This window comes from Chelonia mydas, chromosome 3, assembly GCF_015237465.2.
Source record: "Chelonia mydas isolate rCheMyd1 chromosome 3, rCheMyd1.pri.v2, whole genome shotgun sequence".
NCBI classification, from domain to species: domain Eukaryota; kingdom Metazoa; phylum Chordata; order Testudines; family Cheloniidae; genus Chelonia; species Chelonia mydas.
In genome coordinates this window covers 63,495,568-63,521,202 of record NC_057851.1, presented here as the reverse complement: position 1 = coordinate 63,521,202, position 25,635 = coordinate 63,495,568, and the positions used below count along the sequence as shown (strand labels likewise).

The following is a 25,635-nucleotide window of genomic DNA, read 5'->3' as shown; positions in this document are numbered from 1 at the left end:
TGATCCGGGGGGTCTGATTCTGCAGTCCTGGAATGAATAAAATGTTATTCAGCCTAAGAAGTTCCATGGGCTTCAGTGGGATTACTTGTGTATCTGCAATTAATGTGAACACGGGTTGCACCAACATTTTACTGAAGGGCTTAAAAAGTGAAGAGAGCTGCAGTTCTGGAAGACTCCAATTCTACAGCTGACAGGCTGTGTCGACACTTGCAGTTAGTGGTGTGATTCCGAGATCGTGCAGACATACTCGCACTGTGTGCTAAAAATAGTAGTATAGTGTTGGTAGCCTGGGCAGAAACGAGTGGCAGCCTGACCTAGCTGCCCCAAGTATGTACTCATGAGGTCCAGACCGGTTCGTACTCAAGGCAGTTAGCCAATGCCACCCCGCACCGCTGCTCCATGTACTGTGGCTACACTATAGCTTTTAGCTTGCTAGTTCCATGAGAGCTACAGAGAGTATGTGTAGGTGAGCTGGGAATCACACCCCTACCTCCAAGAGGAGACGTAGCCAACCGTCCAGGCAGATTGTTGTAACCATTGACTTCAGTGAGGCTACATATGGACACAGCAGTCTGCCCATGTGCTATTAGTTGCAGGACTGGGGCTCAAGATTTAATCTTGAAGATGGACAAAGAGCTAAATTACTGTATTTACTATACTGTATGCTGTATACATACTATATTGTGCAAGGCCACATTTCAGGCTTTCCTCCCCCTGAGCTGAAATCCACAGTGTTTGTAGCACATCCTTATTCATGGTGCAGAGAAATTTAAAATTACTGGAGCGCTCTTTATTTATTAAAGTTTCAGTTTGGAAGCTAGCCAAGTAGTATTCTTCTACAGAGATGCAAGACACATTGAACTGATTGAGAACTGCAACATTCCCCCCTCCCAAAATAAAATAAAAAATGGAAATTTAAGGGTTTTTTTTTTAAAGACAATAGAGGGTTGGTTGCAAACTTCATATTTCTAAAATCTGGGACATTGCAAACACTCATCGTTATCAGAAAAGGCAAAAACAGAAAGCAGAGAAGTGCCTATTTCAATGGGTACATTTTTTCTTTTTGAGTAGCATGGAATGCAGAATTGAAATGGCTATGCAGCCTCTGGGGGCCTCCAGCAATAATGGAAAAGGAAAAATTGCATATTTTTTGATGAATATAAGAAATAATTATGTTTCACATAAATGGTAATTACCCACTTTTCTCTGCATGGTGGCAAAAGAGAGGGGTGTTAGATAAGAAGAGCTAGCAGTCAGGCCCACATAGTCTCCCAAAATATTATTTTTTATATTCAAGGTCTGAATCTTCTTTCCTCACATCCTTAATTTGGTGGATTTTATGCTTTTGCAAAGTTTATTTTCACTCTGCTCAGGCAGAATGGCTTGGAGGAACCTCCACTTGGCTTCTACAGTTCTGCTCCCCACTCACCTCTTGATGGTCATATAAGGAGAAACAGAATTTAGCCTTTGAACATATTTTACATGTGTCCAGTTCTCCATTTTGACACCCTGTTGATTTTGCTCTTTCCAAACACCTATATTCATTCTAAGTATGGCCAGTTTACACACAAGTTTCTCCGCTAGTGTTCTGGGGCTTGATTCTGATCCTTCAGCAACATAACTCCATTGACCTCCATGGAATGACAGTAGTGTGCGATGAGTTGGAGCCCTTAATCTACGCTGTAGTACTAATTTACTGGCACTGGCAGCAGGGCCAGTCACATTTCACAAAGCTGCTTGCTGTTGCAACTAATCAACGACACTAAGTAAATAGGTAAAATACTCTAAAGTCAATGTTACACATTTTTAAGGGGCATGTTAAAATACTAACCCAGGTGCCCTACTATCCTCAAGCTGTACGTGTAACTCCCATTCATGTGAGTTGGGGCTACATATGTGAACTGTTGGGGCTACATACGTGAACTTTACAACATATTAGTAAACATTTATGTTGTGAAAGTGACTAATGGCTAGCCAGGTCAGGGCCCTGTACAGAATGACAGTAAGTGACAGTGCCTGCCCCAATTTTAGCCCTTTGTTTAGAACTGAACAATGGCTACATTTCTTAATATTTTAGGGCCACTCACTTTGCCGTTTGAATACTTCCTGTAAACACTCTTGTGTGCTAATGTTGTCATCAGCATTTTGATTGGGAGCCCTTGTCTTCCCACTTTTATAGTAATGTTGTATAAACAGACACATGGAACAGATCTTGAAGTGGTTTTGCACAGAGAATCCCCATGTGAATTTTGCATGTGGAACAACTGGAGGGTCAGGTGAAATTTATAAAGATACATTTTCAATGTGATACTTGCATACTTAATGGGAGTCACCCAGTTAATTTGTCGCAGACTGCTTTGAAAAGGTAATGCATCTTAAATTATACAGGGCAGTAATCTCCACTGAGACACTGGGGTATAATGCTGTCCCTTGAAAGACATCAGTATCATTAATTAGAGATTTTACGATGATGAAAAGGAAATCTTCACATTACAACTGACACAGATCCACAAACATGCTGCACACATCACACGTGCATACTTCCTCTTTCTTATACTAACCCCTCTCCCCTGCAGTCTCTGGAATAGAGGCTCCCAGGTAATATCAATCCTCTTTGATTAGAACTGGTTGAAATTTTCACACCCTTTTTATCAAGATTTCAGTGGAAAAAAATTCAATATTTTGACGTTCTTCCACTAACTACTTTTGATGCAGAGTAAATTGTTTTAACCCCTAGTTTGAAATAGAGTCCCACCTGTGGTATTGAAATTGAATTAAATTTGTCTATTTTCTCCCCTCCGTAATGCAGTGGTCAGATTACAGGTGGAGGCAGGCCATTGTTCTGCTCACGTTCACAAGTTCGGAGTAGCTGTAGATTTTTTGTTAAAATGACCTGCAGTGAAAAGTTGAAAGTGTTGCCATTTAAATTTGCATTGCTAAGTTTTGTGAAGGTGATAGGGGGCAGTTTATACGTCTTAGACCCAAATGTTTCTCCCCACGTCCAAAGCCTGAATAAATGAGCTTTGCACAAAGGGTCAAAAAGGATTTTTGCTTGGTTGGTTGGCTTGGTTTTCAAGATGTGGGGAAAGGAACCTGGCAGCTAGGAGAAAAGTCCCTTGTGCCGCTAGGCTGCAGGCAAGCGGGGGAGGACCCCTGTTCTGCTGGTGTTATTGATTGTCTTTTGGTTATGCATAAGGCTCCCGTCATTGGGCTCCATTGTGACAGGCATTCCATAAACACTCCTTAGAAAGTCCCTGCTACAAAAAATGTCACGTGTGGCTGTGCGTTCATTGGCCCTGTCTCTCTGTATGGAAAAGGGGAGTTGCAGCAAGGTCCTTCTGCATGGTGTGCTTGCCCATGGAGCAGTGACATTGGCTTCCCTTGTGTTTAGGGCCAGCTGTAGCCACTGCTAGGGCCAAGGTTTGTTCTTTGGTGCTGTTGTTTTGTTCTTTGTTGTTCCGCATTAAGAACAAGATCTTCACCGCTATGGGGTAGATACTTAAGTCATTTAAAAAGAAAGCTTAAATGCTGCAAGAAATGATAGCGCCCCCAGAGAAATGATGCCATGGTACACTGATTAGCACCTTCCATCACAGGCTGCTGTGCCTCTTCTCATGGTTCCACTGAAATATTTGTTTATATAGCATGGTCAGGAAGCTGAAGACCTTCATGGGTAATCAGTCCAAGAACAATGAGCCTAAGGGGGAACAACAGGGAAGAGCGTGAGAACAAGATATTAACATAGTCATTATTTAAAAAATCCTAACAATACGATATTAACATTTAAGATGAGCTATTCTGGAGGTAAAATTAAAGTGTGTGGAAAGCCAGCTTGCTTCCTAGGAACTGGACTGTCAGTTTGCAATTGCAGTTTGTGTTGTTGCACTGTCCCTGGAGCAGCCTGGGAGGGAGATTGGGACTCTTCAAGTCACAGAAATGGCGTGCCTGCCTTCGACTTCCTTACTCCCATTCACAGGGCGGACCATGGCCTGGATCTAAAGGAACTGAACCAATATTTTGTTACACCCATGTGCCGTACTGAGCTGCTTGTCAATTTGAGTATAATTATCTTAAATAAAGAATGGAATGGTCTGAGATGGGTGTCGTTGACTGGGTCATGCTGTGTAATGAATTATTAAAGGTATGCAGCCAACTTAAAAAAATAAGTTCAAGGTAATGTCAATTCTTTGGCCATTTTTGTGGTTTGCATGTTTCCTGCTTTTTAAAAGACCCACACAAACAGGGGAAACTGACTGAGTCTCCAGGGACAACGGTGTAGAGCCAGTCTACTCAGTGCTATTAAATGCACAGAGGAAGCAAACTGAAAACATAGAGCTTCTTTTCTCTAATCTCTCCGTGATAGTAATTATAGGCATTACTAACAACAATAGTGGGTAATACATTTTCAGGGAGAGGTGTGATTTAGTTATTTGCTTATTAAATTGGCAATGTCTTGGGCCCACTTCACCATTGCCCTGCACCTTGTGTAGTCATTTAACCCAGTACAAAGGCTGTGTGTGTGTAAACTTCTGCCTAATCAGAATAGTAGAAAAGCAATATATCCCCACTGTATTTTCCACTGAATGCATCCGATGAAGTGAGCTGTAGCTCACGAAAGCTTATGCTCAAATAAATTGGTTAGTCTCTAAGGTGCCACAAGTCCTCCTTTTCTTTTTGCGGATACAGACTAACATGGCTGCTACTCTGAAACCTGAAATTTATATTCAATTATACTGGTGTAAATGACTAGGCAAGGTGCAGGGCAATGGGCAACTGGGGTTCTACTGTATAGTTTTAGCTTGATCCTGCATTTTTAATGCACCCATTACTCTCTTACATCATCAGGTATTTAGGGTATGCAAGGAATGCAAGATCAGACTTTTGCTGTTATTTACCGGCTAATTCTTCTTTTATAGAGATTTTCCCAACAGAAAAACTCTGGAAAGATTGTTGGAAGAGATATTTAAACACTCAATTCAACAAAGCCAATATCTAGCCTTTCGCTGTAAGCGAGGCTACAGGAGCTGGGGAAGTCACCTTGAATTAGAATAACCATAGGTAGGGCCCTACCAAATTCATGGTCCATTTTGGTCAATTTCATGGTCATAGGATTTTAAAAATCGTAAATTTCATGATTTCAGCTATTTAAAGTACAGGGTGTTGTACTTGTAGGATCCTGACCCAAGGAGGAGTTGTCGGAGGGTCGCAAAGTTCTTGTAGAGTAGGTTGTGGTACTGCTACCCTTACATCTGCACTGCTGCTCGCAGCGGCACTGCCTTCAGAGCTGCTGGCCGGGAGCCCAGCTCTGAAAGTAGAGCCACTGCCAGCAGCCACACAGAAGGAAGGAGGGCATGGTACGGTGTTGCCACCCTTACTTCTGTGTTGCTGCCTGCAGAGCTGGGCCCTCAGTCAGCAGCCGCCACTCTCTGGCTGCCCAGCTCTGAAGGCAGCAATGCAGAAGTAAGGGTGGCCTGGTGTGGTATTGCCACACTTATTTCTGCGCTGCTGCTGGCAGGGCGCCCGGCCAACTGTTGCCGCTCTCTAGCTGCTGAGCTCTGAAGGCAGCACAGAAGTAAGGATGGCAATACCGCAACCCTCCTAAAATAACCTTGCGACCCCCCCCCCCCGCAACTCCCTTTTGGGCAGGACCCCCATTTGAGAAACGCTGGTCTCCCCCTGTGAAATCTGTATAGTATAGGGTAAAAGCACATAAAAGACCGGAGTTCACAGAGGGGAGACCAGATTTCACGGTCTGTGAGGCGTTTTTCATGGCTGAGAATTTGGTAGGGCCCTATCCATAGGGGACTGTCTGAAGTCATTTATTGGAGCTCTTCTGATGTCATTGTCAAAAAGCCCAATCGCAATATAATGAAAACCTTGATTATCCAGAAACTTTGCTTCTCCAAAACAGGATCATGTCCCCCAGCCAGGACTAAATGTATTAAAAAGTACTCTGCCTAGCCAACCCTTGTTTATCCAAGCTAATTTAATGACCCCATTTCATTTGGAGAAATGAGGTTTCATGGTATTTGGCATTATTCAGGCCATGTGACGTTAAGGGCTCCATGTTGTGATGTCTGATTGCATAAGCACTCTGCGGCTGCTAAAGAAGCAGGAAATTTAAAATAGGTTGCTCTTGAATCTTGATTAAAGCTTCTGCAAGCCAGTAGCTATGGGACTGGTGATTTATTTATTGATTAGACCTTCCAAAATTGCCAAGCTTCTGATTTTTTAAAAAAGAAATCTTTATCAAAAGTTTGTTTATCTTTAATGAAATGGAAGAAAACATAAGGACAAAACTTCGATGTTTTAAGCCTCCTCCAAAATGTAGAAATACCACTGCAATCCTGCAAACGATTATGGATGTCTTTAATTTGAGGCACTGATATTCATAAGATTTTTATAGGATTGAGGCCTAAATCCTTAGTAAAGGGAATTATTCTTTTTCCTAAATTGACACGTGTATATTATGGTGAGTGTAGATATTATTCCCGTATATGTAATGCTCCTTGTATCTGTTTACATACTGTAAATACACAGCTTTCAGAGTAGAAGCCGTGTTAGTCTGTATCCGCAAAAAGAAAAGGAGGACTTGTGGCACCTTAGAGACTAACAAATTTATTTAAGCATAAGCTTTCGTGAGCGACAACATCCAATGAAGTGAGCTGTAGCTCACGAAAGCTTATGCTCAAATAAATTTGTTAGTCTCTAAGGTGCCACAAGTCCTCCTTTTCTTTTTGTAAATACACAGTGGCTAACGTTTGCAACTGTGACATTTGGAGGTTTTCTTCAAGCTACTGCTCTTGGAGTCATGAGAATCTCAGCTTTCATTTTAAATACAACCCCAACAAAGTATGTTTCTAGCCCTTATAGTCACAAAAGCCAACCAACCAAATCCACCACCACCATACTTCAAGCATTTTCAATATTTTCTTAAAGATTCAAAATCCAGAAAGCAAACTGATTTTTTTTTAGAAAAAAATCTCATATGGTGAAATCCATCCCCACTGAAGTCTATGGCAAAATTCCTATTGACTTCTGTGAGGCCAGCATTTCACCCGTGATTTTTAAGCCAATCTCATTATTTTTTGACTTCCTCACTCATTAATTTTGAATGTTTAGGGATGGCAATTTTGTAAGTACATAGTGATTAGATTACTGTAATGAGACCCATTATAAATTATAGAAAACTTAATTTCCAGGAAATTGCATGATAAGCAACACTTGCCATAATCTTTTTCCAAAATGCTACCAGCATTGAAACAGCAGGGCATCCTTTCTAACAAATATTACCTTTTCTTTGTTTTCTTTTGTATAGATTATCCTTCATTCTATGCACAAATACCAGCCTCGTGTCCATGTCATTCGTAAAGACTGTGCAGATGATCTGTCTCCAGTCAAGCCCATTCCTTCAGGAGATGGCGTCAAAGCTTTCTCCTTTCCTGAAACCGTTTTCACTACTGTAACAGCATATCAGAATCAACAGGTAACTTTGGCTTTTTAAAAAATATTTTACTGGCTTTTCAGACTATGTCAGACAAGTACAAGAGAAGAAAAGGATAAACTTTTACTTCACCACTTAGTAATAAGGCATTTGTCTAATACTCTAAATATTTAATAGCTTTTTGTATTACTGTAGCATGTAGATGCCACAGCTGAGACAGGAGTGCCAGTGTGCAAGGCACTGTACATAGTAAGAGATGGTTCCTGCCCTCAAATTCTTGCAGTTTAAATAGACAGGACATAAGAAGTTCTATCCTTGTTTTACAGTTAGGGATTGAGATACAATTCCCCTGGGAGTTGGGTGCCTAATACCTATGAGGATCTGGGCCAAAGAGGCTATGGCTACACGTACAGTGCTGCATTGGTGCAGAGGGTCTGTTGAAGATGCTCTATGCCAACGGCAGACACTCTCCCTCCGACATAGCACTGTACACACTAGCGCTTATGTTGGTGGAACTTATGTCACATGGAGAGGTGGAATATTCACACCCCTGAGCAACATAAATCTTGCTGACATAGGCTGTAGTTTAGACATAGCCTGAAGGCCAGATTTTTAAAGATATTCTGCCTAAAAATGCAGAATGGTACATAGGCACTTCTGAAAATCCCATAGGTGCTTAACACTCACTGACTTCAAAACACCTTCCAATGTTAGTCAAGTATTGATGTCCCCAAGTTGTAAAAGGGGAAGTTAGTTTTTAATTTAGTAATTAATAGCTTTCATTAACTTTTAAAGGAGCAGGATTGGCCCATAAACAACCTATTCAAATTAACGCAGTGAGCTGCAGAGAAAAAATTTGCCCGACTCCGAGTCTTCTGCTCTAATCATGTTGTCTAAGTATAACACACAATGACATCATATTTAGTATAGTCGCATTTTATTCATTCTGAATAATTTAGCACAATTATGTTTTGGTTTGTGTGTATTTGTGTATATATAAATATAAACTTTGTGCTTATTAATGGCCTACTTTCTTCAGAAAGTAGAAAGCAAAATGATTTAATAATGCAATATAAATTTAAAGGGGGAGAGTCATCTGATTGATGGGCTACCATTATTTGGTAACTATTTTGTTGATTTAAAGAAATTACAAGTATTTTTTTTTCCTTGTGTTCCATTTGTTTATAGTATGTACATGTGAACATAGCAGCCTAACAGAAATCTTTCTCATTCAGCATCTCCTTCTCTGTTTGTATATATGTTATGAAACTCTATCACAGACAAGGAGGCTATGCACTGTCTTAGTTGATGCAGGAACATTTTCCAGACAACTTCTTTCAAGAATCCCAACCAGCCTTTGTGTAAAATAAACACTCATTGACTTCCTTGGGGGATGTATGCAGAGAATGATTGCGGGGTTAGGTCTTAATGTATTGTGTTAAAAAGAAAAACACATTCAACCTGCAAATGGGAAGAAAGATCCACTTGAACTTTTATAATTCTTAAACAGAATTAAAATGGAAAATTCCAATGACAGCTCAGGTTTGGTGGATATATTTGCTATGCATATCACTTAAACTGAATTGGTAAAAGTTTTGCCATCACTTTCTTTTATTATCTTTACAGATCACTCGATTGAAGATTGACAGGAATCCATTTGCTAAAGGATTCAGAGATTCTGGACGTAACAGGTAAGCTTTGGAAAAATGGGTTTGTCTGCAGTGACAAAATCAAATTGTTAAAGGATTTAAAGAATGGTTACCATGCACACAAAAGGGAGTTTCTGTTCTTACAGACCTTTCAAGCTTGCAAGAACTAGGTGTCCCAGTGCTAGCCCTAGAGTTATAGAATTAAACCTAAATTCTGTGGATGTAATGACTAGTATGCAACCTTGAAAGTTCAGTGTTTAACCTGATTCATGTACTAATATATACTGCAGCTTATGGACATAGAACACGAAAAGAAAACTTGCCCACTGTCTGAACGATGATTCTTTTATGAATTACATTCTAAACCCTTCCACCTGAAAAAGAAAGCATTTAATTGTATTGCACATGGTGCAGTAATTTCAGTTACCACTTTGCATTTTGTTTTCTACAAGTGCCGTATTTATGAGCTGATCTTCCAGAGAAGAGAACAAACTGTGTCAGTAAAAATGTTCAGTGTATGCCTGCCAGTTTAGTGAGCTTCTGTTTTAGTAGAAAGGTGAAGCACTGGAGATCAATTTGGGCTCACAGCAAATCGCAGAAGAGCTCAGATTCATTTTTGGAGAGCAAATTAGTATTTTTTTAAATGGATGATGTTGGGAGAGGAGGAGATGAACATTACAGCACCTAGCACTGTGTAGGGGTACTGGTCCATGACTAGGGCTTCTAGGTGCTATGATAATACAAATAATAAATACTAATAATAGAAGGGGAGAGATGACTGATAGGAATCCATTACAAAGTATCTTAGACTTTCACACTGAGCACTTGGATTAAGAGTCTTCCTGATTGGAAATAATTGGCCAAACTCAGCCCTGGGACAAAATAGGCACCACTCCGTTGGCAGAAGGGAGTTGTGCCTGAATATGCCAGTTGTGAACTTATGTTTGCAGTGTTGTTGTAGCCGTGTTGGTCCCTGGATATTAGAGAGACAAGGTGGGTGAGATACTATCTTTTATTGGACTAACTTCTGTGGGTGAGAGCGACAGAGCTCTTCTTCAGGTCTGGGAAAGCTTTGGTGAACTTAGTCCTTTATTTTAGAATTGAGTAAACAACTAACTTCCAGATAGAGTTAGTTAAGGAAGAAGCAAATTAAATTTGCTGAATATGCTACATATTTAATAAGAGAGAGAAAGTCACCCTATGTGCCTCTGAACTCCTTCAATGACCATCTGATGGTATATTTGATATATCTTTAGCACCAGCACTATTCTTGGGGCTGTCAAATATCCAAAAGTAAATAATCCCTGCACAAAAGCCTTTGGAGAAAATCCTCACACCACTGCAGTCAATAGCAAAACTCCTACTGACTTCATTGGGGCCAGATTTCATGCTTTATGTTCCAGCAGACACCCTCAGAAGATGGGATGCACTTTGAAATCCAAAGGTGGGGATAAGTTAGAGACCAGTCTTGCAACTGGGTTTGCATGGATAGAGCTCCATTGAGTTTCCTCAGATTCTGTGTGATTGCAGGGGCCCAACCACACAGATCCTGTTTCAGGATTGGGACCTGGTTGTTTTTGTTTTTGTTTTAAATTAAATTAATTAAATTCTGTTTGTGTGGACGTTGAATGAAAAGTGTGATTCAGAACAAGGAGAGCATGATGGAATTCCACTGAAGAGGGCCTCTGTGTAAATGGTTTTGTTCTGCTTTTAAATACAAATCTAAATGCCCTTTTGTTGCAATAAGGATGTTTATTGTAGAAGGGGCCAGATCATCAGCTGCTACAAATTGAGGTAGCTCCATTGAAATCAATAGTCCTGTGCTGGTTTACACGCACTAAGGACATGGCCAAATACATTTGGGAATGTGGTTCATATTTTTAATTCTTTTTGCAGCAAGTTTTTTTTCCTTTGAAGAATCTAAATGTAAAGGCTTTATTTTCCACAGCCTTCTACAGCATGTCTTTTACGAAAGCATTATAGTCTGTACCGAAAGTTAAAAATACTGTGGTGTCTTTGCATTCTCCTTTTGGATGCATTTTAATTGTCTATTGTGCTGCAATAACTTTGCCTTGTAACACTACATAAAACAATTCTGTTTAATTAAAAATATTCCCTTTCAGGTCATTTACAGTCTCACAGGCTGCTTTATAAAGATCAGTAGCCTTGCCCTTTAAAAGCACCCTCTGTACTTTTGCAAAGTGAACCAGAATTTATGTGCTGAGAGTCGTTTCATTCTTCAGTTAGGCCTTAGGTTTGACCCTATAAAAATCTTTTACTCAGGAAGGTACCAAAATTTCTTTTCTTTAAATACTTCAGGAAAAACATAACTGTTTTGTTAAATAAACTTGGCCATTTAATAGCATAAATTAGGGTGGTGATAAAAAGTGGAAATTGTTCGACGGCATCTTGTATAAATTATCGCCTTGGCTACTCTCCTCCAGGAGGTGGCTTTTATCTCCACTTTAACTAGAAGTGAAAAGTCACCATTACTGCAGAAAATGAAGGCTATGTTTTAGTCCAGGTTCAGCTAATAAATACTTTATAACTGTTTCCTGCAACATATCTGTGATCCTGCTGGAACTGCAGTGTGGAAAAAGCAATATCAGAAGAGAATGTGGATGGTCTCGAATCGGACCATTTGCATATTTTCAGTTTACAGAGTGTTGCTGTTCAAAGGCAAGCATTTGTTTGTGGTATGTGCTCGATATTGACACTTAACAAGCCTTATGAGATTAGCACTCAAAACTAGCAGCAAAATTATACCGGTGTGCTGACATTGTAGCTTTGTTTGTGAATTTGTGGCACAAAAAGCATGACCTGTATATAGGTATACCTGTATATTTGTATAAGATCAAATTGATTTATATAAATGTATGTGGCACATCCAGTGAGTTGAGTGGTTAGTCAATTATTTCTATTTGTCATTCAAAAGCTTGTAAAGGCTGAGAGAAAACTCTTGAAGCTATTTTCTAAAGATATTTTTAATCCAATAGCGTCCAGTAACAGGCTCAAAAAGAGTAGCACATCCATGAGTCATGCATCTTGTATGCACAATTTTCTAAGGCAAGGAGAGTGTTGAATCACATTTTAACAGAAGTTGTTTTATGGATCACTTTCCTTCTAAAATGTGAGATGGCAGATCGTCCTTCAGGCAATCAGACTGATGTGGAAAAGTCCTATTAGGGAATTATTAAAGGTCCTGCTAGCAGTTTTTTAAAGTGATTTAGCAGCTGGAAACAAGAAGAGCCAGCACCATGGGACCAGCCAGCTCTCTGCGACCACCAGCACGTTCACTGCAGATCACTGGTGGTCCATGGACCAGAGTCTGAGAAACATTGTTCTAAAAATATTTTTTTTCCTGAAACATACAGTGTGTGTGAGACTGAGTGATGAACTAGCTACAAAAAGCGACAAACCAAAAACAGATCATTCTTTTCACATAGTGGTGTTTTTGTTCTATTTAGAATGGGACTGGAAGCTTTAGTGGAGTCCTATGCATTCTGGAGACCTTCACTGAGGACACTTACATTTGAAGATATACCTGGGATCCCCAAACAAGGTAATAATCTTATTTGTAGTCCTGAAAAAACAAAATGTCTAAAGATAAAATTGTGCTACCACTCCTTATGAAAAACTTAGATTTGTGTATCACCTACAGAAAAACTAAGTTAACTCCAGATGCAGATGATAGGTTTTTTATTTCCAGAGATAGAAATAAACTAATTTAACCAGGTTTGCAGTGAACAGGACAAAAGAGATCTATTATTGTAGCTTCTAAAACCCAGTACAGAATGGTTCAGTAAATTCACTATTCTACAACGTTATGCCAGTAATCATAAAAAGGGCGTCGGATACTATTACTGACATAGCTATGTATTAACTTGAACATTCCCCCAGTACTTAATTTGCTTTTCACCAAGGATTAAGCCTTTAAAACTCCCAATCCATTAATCCAGACTAATATGTATATTACTAAGCACAAAAAACCTAACCAACCTCCCCTCCCGCCCCCCCAAAACCAACAACAATTACAACAAACTTTCATTAAGCAGGAACTGAAGTTGGGAATATTTTAAGAAGCGGGGGAGCCCTAAGAGAAGTGTTGAAGGTCTCTCAAGTAAACCCACAAATGTTAGCCAGAAATTTCAAAATAAAGACTGCACTTCAAATAAATATGGAAGTGCATAGTAAAGATCATCCAAACTACCGTAATTTTGCTCCATTCCACTTTGTCTCTTGTGCACCTGTTACACCTTACTTGTAAAATGGAGATATTCTGGTGAAGGGCTCTTGCTAAATGAGGTTTTCATAGACTCCAAAGGCTGTATTTTGTGGCTGTCTACTTTGGGTCTATGCAATAAGTGTCTGTGCTATGCACGTCTTCCCACTTACCCTGATGTTTTGCTGCATGTGTTGTCAGTCTTTTGGTCCAGCCCTTCTGAGGCTTGTAGCTGTATATCTTGCAGTATCATAACATTTGCATTTGAAATTCCATATGTCTGGAGAATTGTCCTGAGAATGGTGCCCTTTGAAGAAAAGAAGTAGAAAGCTGACAGTTTCCAATAATTGCATAAGGGTGTTAATTTAAAATTTGGCAGGAGTAGCTTGTGATCGGCAGTATAAGGGAGGGTACTTCTGTTTAAATGCTGCTGCAGTGGACGTTGAATTTTTCTTACGGAGTAAGGTTATCAAGTTAAGTCAGTTCTTGGTTTTAATGCCACTAATGTGGCTGAAGATGTGAGTTATTAAGGACAGGATGGTCTCTTGGTCTTGGCCGTTCTTGGGCAGAGATGCAGGGGCAGAGTTCGTTTATAGGTGACTTTCACCAGGCATTTCCAGACTCTCTCTTTCGTGTGGTTTTAGTTTTCTTTAAAAAAGTGTGGGTGGGCTGGGAGCGGGTGCTGAAGTATCTCATAGATATTGGCAAATTGAACACTAACTTTCCTTTGGAGAAACTCCTTAGATTCTGAAAAACATAAGAACTGCTCAGCAAGGCATCCCTGTGGGGTTTGCAAACTGCCTAGAGACGCCAGCAGACTTTGCAAAGAGCTAGAGACTGCCTCTCTCCATGTGGCTTTCTCTGGCCGGCTGTGTAGGCCACACCCCTTTTTATGGTTTCCTGCCTCCCCCTTCCCCCATAGTGGGGAGAGCTATGTGGAGGAGGGGGCACATAAAGTGGAACTTCTTGGGCAGAGGCAGATCACTCTCTGGGCCTGGGTCCCCCCTCCACCCCAAACCATCTCTCTGTGGGTTCAAGTGTATGTGTCATCCCTCCCCACCCAAACCAGATCTCATTTGCTGCTTTCAGTGCCTCCCCACCCATGCCAGGTGCTTGCCTGACTGCAGTCATGCCCCCTGGCCCCAACCTTTGTGGTAGTCTCATTCACATCAAGAAGCTTTAATAAATCCTCAGAGCCTATAGTATACATAGAAACCACTTTTAATAACTAGCCTCTTTCCTCCTCCACCTTCTAATAAAACACAAAAGCAGTCCTGGGCTCCAATCCTTGCCCTGGCCAAACACAAAACTGGAGTTTCTGTGCCAAGCCATTTTGAGTTACAAAAAGCCAAAAAAGGCCAGGAGAGTGTTCAAGAAGTGAAATCATCTTCCTTTTTTAAAAAAATCATCGGATTTCCAAAACACAGAGCTTTACTTGCCTCAAACTTTCCAGAGTAGCTCTACGCCAACATAATATCATACGTGTGAAACTTCAGACAGGTTGGGTGAGTTCTGGCAAGGCTAGCTGTGTGTGTGTGAGAGCAAGAGAGAGAGAGAGAAGGCTTGACATAGAAAGCTGACTTCATACTATGGATACTTGAGTACATCAGCCCCCAAAGGCAGTTTATGCTGCTTGCTTACCAGGCTGAGCTATCCAGGAGGCAGATCAACCCTATCTATTTACTTTTAAGTAACAGTGCTGTTTTGAGAGCAGGGCACTCATATCAATAAACTTCCTGCTTCCTACACATGACTACTCATAGTTCTAGTTCCTCTTCTCTCCCCTTCTTTGGTGGTCACACGGGCTGTGGAAGTTACAATTTCTGTTCACAGATGGTGAGAATGGAAGCTAGGTTTCTGGCGACATTTTAGCTCTAATATACCCAGTGATGAGCTGCCAAAATCTTAACAACCGGTTCCTTCCTCACCCCACGTGGGGGTCGTGGCCCACCCCCGCCCCCGGGGACCCCTGCCCCATCCACCCCTGTCCCTTGACTGCCCCCAGAACTGGGCAGGAGGGTCTCGTGGGCCACCATAGTGGGTGCCCATCCCGCCCCTAAGAACCTGAGGGACCTGCCGGGGGGCGAGGTGGGGAGTCCTGGCGGTGCTTACCTCCTAGGAAGCATCCAGCAGGTCCCTCTGGCTCCTAGGGGCGGGGGAGCAGGGGGAGCGGCCACTCCCCACACTGATCACATCAAAAGTGGGGCCTTAGGCGCCGACTCTGTGGGTGCTCCGGGGCTGGAGCACCCAAGGGGAAAATTTGGTGGGTGCAGAGCACCCACCGGCAGCTCTCTGCACCCGGCCCCAGCTCACCTCACCTCCGCTCCGCCTCCTCTGCTCAATGCGCTGCCCTGCTCTGCTTCTCCACCCCCCTCCCCCGGCTTCCCGCGAATCAGCTGTTTGTGCAGGAAGCCGGGGAGGGCTGAGAAGCAGGCGGCAGCTTCGCGCTCAGGCCCACCGAGGTGGAGGTGAGCTGGGGCGGGAAGCGGTTCCCTTGTGCCCCGCCCCCAGGTTTACCTGCTGTGGTGCGGGCAGCCTCCTTGTGCCCCCCCCCCCCGCCCCAGCTCACCTCCGCTCCGCTTCCACTCCCCTGGGCCTGAGCGCGAAGCTGCCGCTTGCTTCTCAGCTCTCCCAGGCTTCCCGCGCGAACAGCTGATTTGCGGGAAGCTGGGGGGGGGGGGCGTGGAGAAGCAGAGCGGGGTGGCGCGTTCAGGGGAGGAGGCGGAAGCGGAGCGGAGGTGAGCTGGGGCGGGGTGGGGAGCTGCTGGTGGGTGCTCTGCACCCATCAAATTTTCCCCGTGGGTGCTCCAGCCCCAGAGCACCCACGGAGTCGGCGCCTAAGGTGCCACTTTTGGCTGGTTGTTAAATTTAGAAGCCCTTTTAGAACCGGTTCTCCCTCCTGGGACAACCGGTTCTAAAGGGGCATCTAAATTTAACAACCGGTTCTAGCGAACCGGTGAGAACTGGCTCCAGCTCACCACTGAATATACCTCTTAGTCTCCTTGCCTGGTAGCTCCACTACAGAGCTGAGACTTATCCTTTTGCTGAATGGTATCCTGACTGTTAGACCTTGTCTCCACATTGTGGGCACATGGACACAGGCTGAGAGAGTTGGGATTGTGAGCGTCTCATAGTGGCTGGTGGTAGTCGATGCAGTGGGCTGTGGGCAGAACAAGAGGCAGACTCCTATCCTCTGTAGATCAGGCACAGAGGGGAATGTGTAACACACACTGAGCCCGAGATTATAAATGCACTCCAAAGGGCAGGCTGGTTATAAATAATCCAGGGCAAACTCTTCTAGGGTTCATCATTTTGACTTAAGATACATTCTGAGTTGAAATTTACAACACCATAGCCTAGGCCCTGACAATTTGTTTCCAGTGTCTACTGAAATAACTGTAAACTGTGCGACAGGAGAACAAATCTGGATGTAACCTTGGGTGTATGCAGGGTTGCACAGTCCCAACTTGTATTCCGTATTTAGTTAGTGTATTTTGAAGGGATAATATTTGTAACATTTATCAAAAATCTTTGTACCAAACTGATCACATTTAGTACCACGAGAGTGCAGGTTTTAATTGATGATCAAACACCGTCTAAGATGTTAACCTTTTTGGTATGCTATTTATGTTTTAAAATTCTCTTCCAGGAAATGCGGGCTCCTCTACTTTACTCCAGGGACCTGGCAATGGAGTTCCATCTACCCACCCTCACCTCTTACCTGGGTCCCCTTGCTCTTCTCCTGCCTTCCACCTGGGTCCCAACACTAGCCAGCTCTGTAGCCTTGCTCCAGCTGACTATACGGCTTGTGCCCGCTCAGGCTTAACCCTTAACAGATACAGCACTTCTCTTGCTGAAACCTACAACAGGCTCACAAACCAAACCAGTGAGACCTTTGCACCCCCAAGGACTCCCTCTTATGTGGGTGTGTCAAGTAGCACAACTGTGAACATGTCCATGACGGGCAATGACGGTGATGCATTCAGCTGCCCACAAACCGGTTTATCTATGCAGATATCAGGGATGTCTCCACAGCTTCAGTACATCATGCCATCCCCAGCAAGCAATGCCTTCACCACTAATCAAACCCACCAAGGCTCTTACAATACGTTTAGACTACACAGTCCCTGTGCTTTGTATGGATATAACTTTTCCACATCCCCCAAACTGGCTGCCAGTCCTGAGAAAATTGTTTCTTCCCAAGGAAGTTTCTTGGGGTCCTCACCAAGTGGAACCATGACTGATCGGCAGATGTTACCCCCTGTGGAAGGAGTTCACTTACTTAGCAGTGGGGGGCAGCAGAATTTCTTTGACTCTAGGACCCTAGGAAGCTTAACACTGTCATCATCTCAAGTGTCTGCACATATGGTTTGATGAAGCTTCTTAAGGAAAAGTACAGTATGTTTGGTATCTACGATGTACTTCTCTTGGAATACGAAAGGACACAATGTAGCTTGTAAAATGTATATATAATATGAGAGGAAGTTTCGCTGAGTCGTTTGACTTGCTTGTGGCCAGATTGTTTTCTGGTTTGAGTTCTGTGGAGTTTGTTGTGGCACAGTCCATTTAGTTTTCTGGGATAGTACACTTAGTTGTATTACACATTGGAACATATGCAACAAATTAAGCAGGACTTCCTCCCCTTTCGCCCTCCCCCTTTCTTACCCCTTTAAAGAGTGAAATGACACTTGGGTCTGAATTAAACAATACAAACAAAACACATTTCCTGCAGAACTAGCAAATTTCCCTGCAGTGTTCATCCAGTGCTGAGCTGATGCAGCAAACACATAGTACAATGTTCTTCTCTGTTATAAGAGATACAATAGTTATTTGGACTTCAAGTGTTAAGCATGCAGAGTCCAGTCTAAAATAGGGGGATAGCTATGGATTATCTACAAAGTAAATGGAAAGAATAGCATTCCTTCTCATGCGATGCTGTTTCTAGCCTGTCAGTGACATGGCATTCTTATTAGGATATTTCAGTGTTAGTCTAGATTCACCTGATGTTGTCACATCATTGAAAAAACATAGTGCAAATCCAAATTGTGGTGATAAGAGTAATTTAAAACAAGCAGTGGAAAGATCAACTTGTCTTATTCCTCTGTGCAGAGCGAATTTTTGGGGAGATTCATTTTTGTCAAGGGGAAACACTTGATACATTTTTTCCATAAATGTTTTCTACTGAAATTTTCAATTTTCAATTGTTTTGCTGGAGAATAGAATATTCTTTGATTGTTTAAAAAGAAAATGCAGGTTTAAGTCTTTTAAAATGTTGCCCATTGAGTTAAATTAACAGGCTGAGAAATTCCATTATCAATTTTACTCTTCTTGTGGGCAAATTTACTGCCCGCCCTAGAATCCTAACAAAAGAGTTGTCTGTGCTGGTACTTAGGCCCAAGTTAAACAGGTGACCAAAATTCTTCCCTCAGATATATGGGGAGTAGAATGCAGTGGGAGAAGATGCCCATGTAACCAGGAGGAATTTGGATTAGGATGGCTATAGACAACTTCCATAGTACTGTGCTTAAAGTTTTTAGCATGGCACCTACAGCCTATTATTTCCATCCCAGTGGGAGTCTTCTTTCTTTCTTGTTCTTTTCTGTCACTACTGCTTTGTTTCTCACTCTTCTCCATGGAGTTTAGACAGTTCACTTCCTTTAGTAGCTTTTAGCTGGTCAGTAAGTACAGATGCTCCCCAACTTACGCAATTGTTCCGTTCCAGAACACCTTGTGTAACTCGAATTTTGCGGAGATCGGAAATGTATACCCGACCATTATGCAAAAAAAAACCCAAAACCAAAAAACTCCTATTTCTAGCTTACGGAACTTTTTCCCTAAGTGCGGATTTGCGTAAGTCAGGTCTTGCGTAACCCGGAGAGCGTTTGTACAGAGATCTAAATCAATTCCTAGCAAGGTTCCCATGGTTCACAGTGAAATGAGGTACTTTTATGCCACAAAAGGAAGATTACTGGCAAACTTCTGCCCTTAGTTACACCAGTGCATCCTATTTGCAATCAATATGGTCGCTCAGCTGCACGTTTGGAGATGTATTCTGATCTACACACCTGTCAGATTTTAGATCTTACCAACTATGGAAAAGATTTTAATCTTTAAAGATTGGAGGCCTCATTCTTTTTACACTAAGCCTCTTATGCTACCACTTGGGTAGTATAAAGACAACTTAAAGCGAGTGCAAAGGTAATGTAAAGACTTTTTATGGCCAGAGTAGTGTACAGTGACATAGTGCAAATGAAAACAAAGCCCTTAGTAGTATGGTTTTAGATTTCAACAAAAGCAGCTCATTGCATTTCTCAGGGCCACTGTCTGTTTTCTAGCAAACAATAACTTAGCTGCTTACATTTTAAGAAATACTCATTATAGCTAATATGTTTTCATTGGGGATGTGGGGTAAGGGGAGGAAAAACAATCTCTCCCTTCCCCTTCCTCCCCCCAACATCAGGGAGGCGTAGGATGCTTGCCTGGGAGTGAGGAGTCCTAAGTTCAAGATCTTCCTTAGCTACAGACATTCTGTGTAACAGTGGGCAAGTCACTTAGGGCCAGACTTTAAAAGGTATTTAGGTGCCTAGTGGGATTTTCAAAAGCATCTTGCGCCTACAGGTGCTTTTGAAAATCCCATTAGGCACCTAAATACCTTTCAAAATCCAGCCCTTAGCCTCTCTGTGCCACAGTTTCCCATCTGTAAAATGGGATAATAGCACTTTCCTACCTCACAGGAGTGTTGTGAGGAGAAATACGTTAAAGACTGTGAGGCACTCAGATACTACAGTAATGGGGGGGGGCATGTAAGTACCTTAGATAGATTGTGGAGGTTGGCGTCAGCCCATCTTTAGCTTTGGAATTCAGCTTATCCATGTCCTTTCAGACAGGTCCCCTAATGAAGAGTACCAGCAGTACAATGTGTTCTTTTTTCTACTTCCCGTCCATGCTTTGTCTTTAATGTTCATACTAAATAAGGAAATACAGCTTTGTAAAATGCCTTTAAATTACATTTGACAAGGGCCAGATCTTCAACAAGTGCCAAGTCAATGGAGCTATGACAATTTAATTTTCAAGATACTTGTGTCGGCAATCCCTGTCCTAACAAAAGATTTGAAATCCTGCCATTATGCAAAGCTTTGAATGGCTGTAATGCTCTCTGTACTTTATGTTTGGAAGGGATAAGCGGGAGAATTCTCCATACAGTGTTTGCCATCTTAATGGGGTTGTGGGGAGGAGGGGCTGGTGTGTGAAATCCTGCAAGACCTTGCTTGGGGAAATGCCTGTATAAGGACTGCAGGAGTGTGTGTGTGTGTGTGAGCAGAGATAATATTTGCATTGCATTGTAGTGTGTATGTGCGTGCGCATGCGTGCAAATGTGTGGAGATAGTATTTGCATTGTAATTTGAGAATTTTTCAGTACCATTTACTGGTTGCTTTTTCTTCAAGTTATTTTTAATCTTATAATCTCACAATATTGCTTGAAACATTTCTTCCTTAAACTTCAGTTCATATTGTAAATAGTTATTGGTGTGTCATGCCAAAGACTAGCTTTTTATCAATATAGTAAATGCTATATATGCATTATATCTATAATTATATATCTGTATTTTATGAAAATGTCACAGAAATTATATTAAAGTGTGTATCTAAAATTTTTTATTAGATTTGGAAACTTAAGGGTTGGGGGTGGGGGGTTGTCCACAACTTCAACAAAAACAAAGGAACTTACCATAGGGTGCACAGACTTATACAAGTTTGGGAGCATTCAACTAGCAGACATTTCTTGTGTGTTTAAATTTAACTAGCTGCTGGAGAGCCCCCTTGTCATGTGAAGGTGAAGGCCATGACAAATGTTGAGCACATGAAGATTCTAATAGTGATGGCAGAACAGTGAGGTTTTTATTTTGGAACACAAGAATGAGTGGCTTGCAAGGCTGACTAGCTAGTGACAGACCCCTGTTAACGCGACATACCTGAACGGATTCCAAAAGGTGTGGTGATGGGATGACCTCAGCCTCTCTTTATCAACCAAATCTAGGAAATTAACACTTGCCTGCTACCAAGTGCTTCAGTGAGAGCTTTAGTACCCTGCAGAATTTCTCTTCATGCTCTCACTTTGGCCACAATGTTTGCTTTGCATATTCTAAATGCCAAAATAAGTTGATTTCAAAGTCTTTAAGAATGAGCATAATCAAATGGTTGTACCATGCTGCTAATCGACAGGCATGCAAACAAACACGTCTGAAAATACTTTTGTGCATGGTGGTGCCATTTTTGTACCACATGGGTAATCAATGCAAAGTGGATACAAAACGCTACCAAATCAAAATTGTGATGTTTTACACACACTTGGGCACTGTTGCAAATGACTTCACAAGATACAAGATGAAACAGAATCACGCCTGAAGAATTCAGTCATAAGTGGGCCAGATCTGGCCATACATGGATGGAAAACAAGTAATGATTATAGTAAAAATATTTCCCCTATAAGAACTGCAGAACCAGTCCCCATGTTTTAGAATTTATCAACTCGGGGGAGGAAGGAGTACCTGTAATCTCATGATACTGGAGGTAGTTCCAGTAAAGATATACTTTGAGCAGTTCCTCAGTGGAAATGCTTTTCATCACTAGAAGGAGCCTTGAGATTTCATAACCATATTAAAGTTTTCATGTAAATATAGTGGACCTAATTGCTCCTTATATTGTAGGAGTGTGGTGGTTTTTTTAAATGCTGCAGAGTAACTTTCTTTACTAATTTATGTAGCAACTTAAACATAAAAAGACTTTGTCACTGTGCTCTTCTGAATATTCCCTCAAACTTTTATAACATAATTATTCAGGTTTAGTTTAAAGTCCAAGTGTGGATTTCAATTAAGTGTAATTGAGAGAATTGCTAGTTTTTTTAGACAACCTTTTAAACTTCATTGACAAAATGTATTAGCTTGCCAGCTGGACTCTGAATTTATTCACATGAAGGCTCAGGTACAATATTTGTCTATATATGTGTTACAAAGTTGACTATATGGTAATTTATTTAATCTGTTCAGTGCTAGATCAACATACATGTCCTGCTTTGTTTTCAGGCACATTAATCAGCTAATGCAAGTAATTCAAAACATTATCATTCCAAAGAGATGACATACTCTTTTAACAAGTGTTCATTGAGGCTGTCATTGAGTGACTGGTGAATAAAATCGCGACAGCTTGGTTTAAATACTTTTTACCAGTGTTATTAAACAAATGAGAAGGAAAACCCATTAACCAGCCAGAATAAAATCTTACATGGTCAGCTTTTGTTCACACTTAGGTATAAAAGTGCCTTTAAAAAGAGCTAGGATAGAATGGTCCTGTGGACCCTGGATCAACTGAAAACTTAAATTCTCCTAACGTGCCATTTCCTTGCAAGAAGAGTTAGGTCTAGATGAGGGATGTCTTCAAGCCATGCTGAAAGTGAAGCCAGTGCTCTCTTGAGCTGAGGGAGAAGACTCTAGGCCTTAGTATAAAAATAAGTTTCTAGCTCTTCCCTTGTAAAGATAGTGTGGTAACATGTAAACTCAGGTTGAAAGCTTGTCACTGATCAAAGGTTAGTCACAGCTCCCTCCCATCCATCAGTCTTTTGAGATTTGGGAAGACATCAGATCAAGTTCACAGCTGTTGGGGTCAGAACTTCCCAGGCTACTACAGATGATGCTGGAATAAGCTTCCTATCAGCTAATAGCCTGCAGCTGAGCCAGCTACTGCTCTGAACAGCTAGCATGACCTTTGGCTACAAAGAGTGGCTGTGTAGTTTAGGGGCCTAAACAAGGGGTAATCTTTTGAAAAGTGTGTAAGTCCCAGATCCACAAAAATATTCAGGCTCCTAACTTCCATTGAAATCAATGTATGCTGTTTTGCTCTAGCCGTGTTGGTCCCAGGATATTAGAGACAAGGTGGGTGAGGTAATATCTTTTATTGGACCAACTCCTCTGGGTCAGAGAGACAAGCTTTCAAGCTTACACAGACTTGAAGAGGAGCTCTGTGTAAGCTTGAATGCTTGTCTCTCTCACCAACAGAAAGAGTTCCAAAGATATTACCTCACCCACCTTGCCTCGCTACTGAAATCAGTGGAAGTTAGGAGCCTAAATCCTTTTTTTTTTTGGACCTGGACCTGAAGTTCCATTATCTTTAAATGAAATTTAGCCTCCTAGGTGCCTAAGTCACTTGATAAAATCAGATTTAGGCTCCTAAGGGTAGGTGTTGGATGGGCATTAAGTTTCTAAATACCGTTGTGACTTCCACCCCTAAGTCATTTACTCACTTTTGAAAATTTTACCCAGGTTGAATCCCATCTCTGACAGAGACTCCCTACTGTGGGCTTTATCAAGTGACGGGCAGAAATTTTCAAAGTTGAGTACCTAAAATGAAGCACTTCAGTGCTTCACTGTATACACTCAACACTTGAAAAATGCTGGCCTTAGTCTATTTGTACTTCATTTTGAATTTCTGTGGAGGGGAGGCAATACCTACCACACAAAGGGATTACAGCCATTAAGTAGCTAATATCTGCGAAATGGGTGCCATCCTGCAGTCCACTAGGATGCACACAAAAAGTTCCAGTGGCTGCTCAACCCAGGTGAGTTTTTCCCGAGCTGAGTTTCTTTACCGGTTAGAAATGATGCATCGGCTTTAACGCAGACACCTGGGTGTCACTTCTGCAGCAGGAGGCTGCTGGAAGAATGGGGGCAGACAGGCAAACAGGGCCGAAGGACCCTAGCGTACGCATTTTTTTAAAGTGATTATTTCTTGTATGGTGGTACCCATGATTTGTAGTCACTGTCCAAATATATGTCACAGTCCCTCCCTCTGAGGAGCCCACAGCCAAAAGGATAAGCAACAACCACGGATGGTTGAGAGGGATAAAACAGGACCAAAGAGTTCCTGCAAGTAACTTAATCTCCTGGACAGACTGTTTGACAGGCGTGCTGTGGTATAGGAACAAGGCTAAGCTTATGCATGTGAGGTGAAATCCCGGCATTTGGTCATTGACTTCATTGACTTCCAGTCCTTTTTTAGGGGGCACCACAGCTGGTAAACCAAAATCATGCCCCTTTCTTCCGTTAAGTGCTTTTCGTCGTGCGACAGTTATGGTTGTATTGCATTCAGTAGGCGCACACTTTTGGCCAGAATTGGGGGGCAGTGCTTCTTATGTGGATGCTATGCACAGTTTACACAGCCAAATTTTTAAAAAACCGGAATGTAGCTCACGCTGAAATAAGGATAGACTATCCACAGACTAGCCAGTGGATGCTGCGCTCACAGCTCATTCCAGAGATTTTTTTTTGAGATTTTCACTACTTTTTTTTTTTAAGGAGAAAAGTTTTTAAAAAAAGGCGTTTTTTTTCTGTTCTTAAGGCAGTCTTTTCCACTAGCCTAATGGGAAAAAAACCCTATCCCCATTACAGTGCATAATACATTTCTCACGAAGAAAAATGTCTCCGTTGACCTCTCTAAGTCTAAGGACTAGACGGAAGCAGGACAAGTGCAAGGATATTTTGCGCCCTAGGCGAAACTTCCACTTTGCTCCCCGCACATTGGTTCATTGAGGGGCAAATCCCAAAGAGCCTTTATAGACCCCAGGGGCCAGCCGTGCCCAGGGGCTGCTCCCCAGACCAGGTTACCCCCTCCCCACCTCCTGAACTTGGAGGGTGTTATTAATATAAGCTATATGTTATCAGTGCTATAATGTTTCTATGTTACCTATAATGTTTATACTGTTACCATGAACATTATTTAAAAACATTATTTTTTATAAAAAGGAATTGGGGTGTTAGGAAGAGAAGTGGGTCCGTTAACGAGCTCTGATTTATGAAGCGGCCTGCAGAATGAATGGCAATTATTTGGTAAGTTAGTCACCAGAACACTTGCAGTGATCTAGAATTTAGTACACTTTTTAAATCTATTTTGTAGATCTATTAAAGATATTGTTAGTAATGGATGGCTCTGAATGGAAAAAGTCACATCCAGATGTATCTCCAAACTTCCCCACAGTTCAAGGGTGTTAAGGTATAGAGGTTTTGTTCATCCCATTATACAGACAAGTTCCTTTTATAGCTGGCCATAGCTGTGAAGTCTGGACCCGGATCTGAACTCTCCCAGTGGCTGATGAGTGTTCCCATTTGCAGTTATGGTTTGGCTCTTTCGTTATTTCTTGTAGCACATTGTGTCATTCACATCTGCTTTCTACCGACAGCTAGATAGAAACTCTGATGTCTTGTTTTAGACCGTTTTGGGGGTTAAACTATGCACAGTCACCCCTTCTAAAGTGCACTATTCGTGCATTC

At 41.8% G+C, this 25,635-nt stretch overlaps 1 protein-coding gene across 1 annotated transcript in view; it reads left to right on the top strand.

The window, feature by feature from the left end:
• TBX18 (T-box transcription factor 18) overlaps nucleotides 1–22,251 on the top strand; it is a 31,891-nt gene extending 9,640 nt beyond the window's left edge. The window contains exons 5-8 of the mRNA XM_007052565.4: nucleotides 7,319–7,486; nucleotides 9,071–9,135; nucleotides 12,561–12,655; nucleotides 16,965–22,251. Of these exons, the coding sequence (XP_007052627.1) occupies nucleotides 7,319–7,486; nucleotides 9,071–9,135; nucleotides 12,561–12,655; nucleotides 16,965–17,689 (1,053 nt within the window). The 3' untranslated portion in view covers nucleotides 17,690–22,251. The remainder of the gene's footprint in view (nucleotides 1–7,318; nucleotides 7,487–9,070; nucleotides 9,136–12,560; nucleotides 12,656–16,964) is intronic.
• Nucleotides 22,252–25,635: the final 3,384 nt, after the last annotated feature.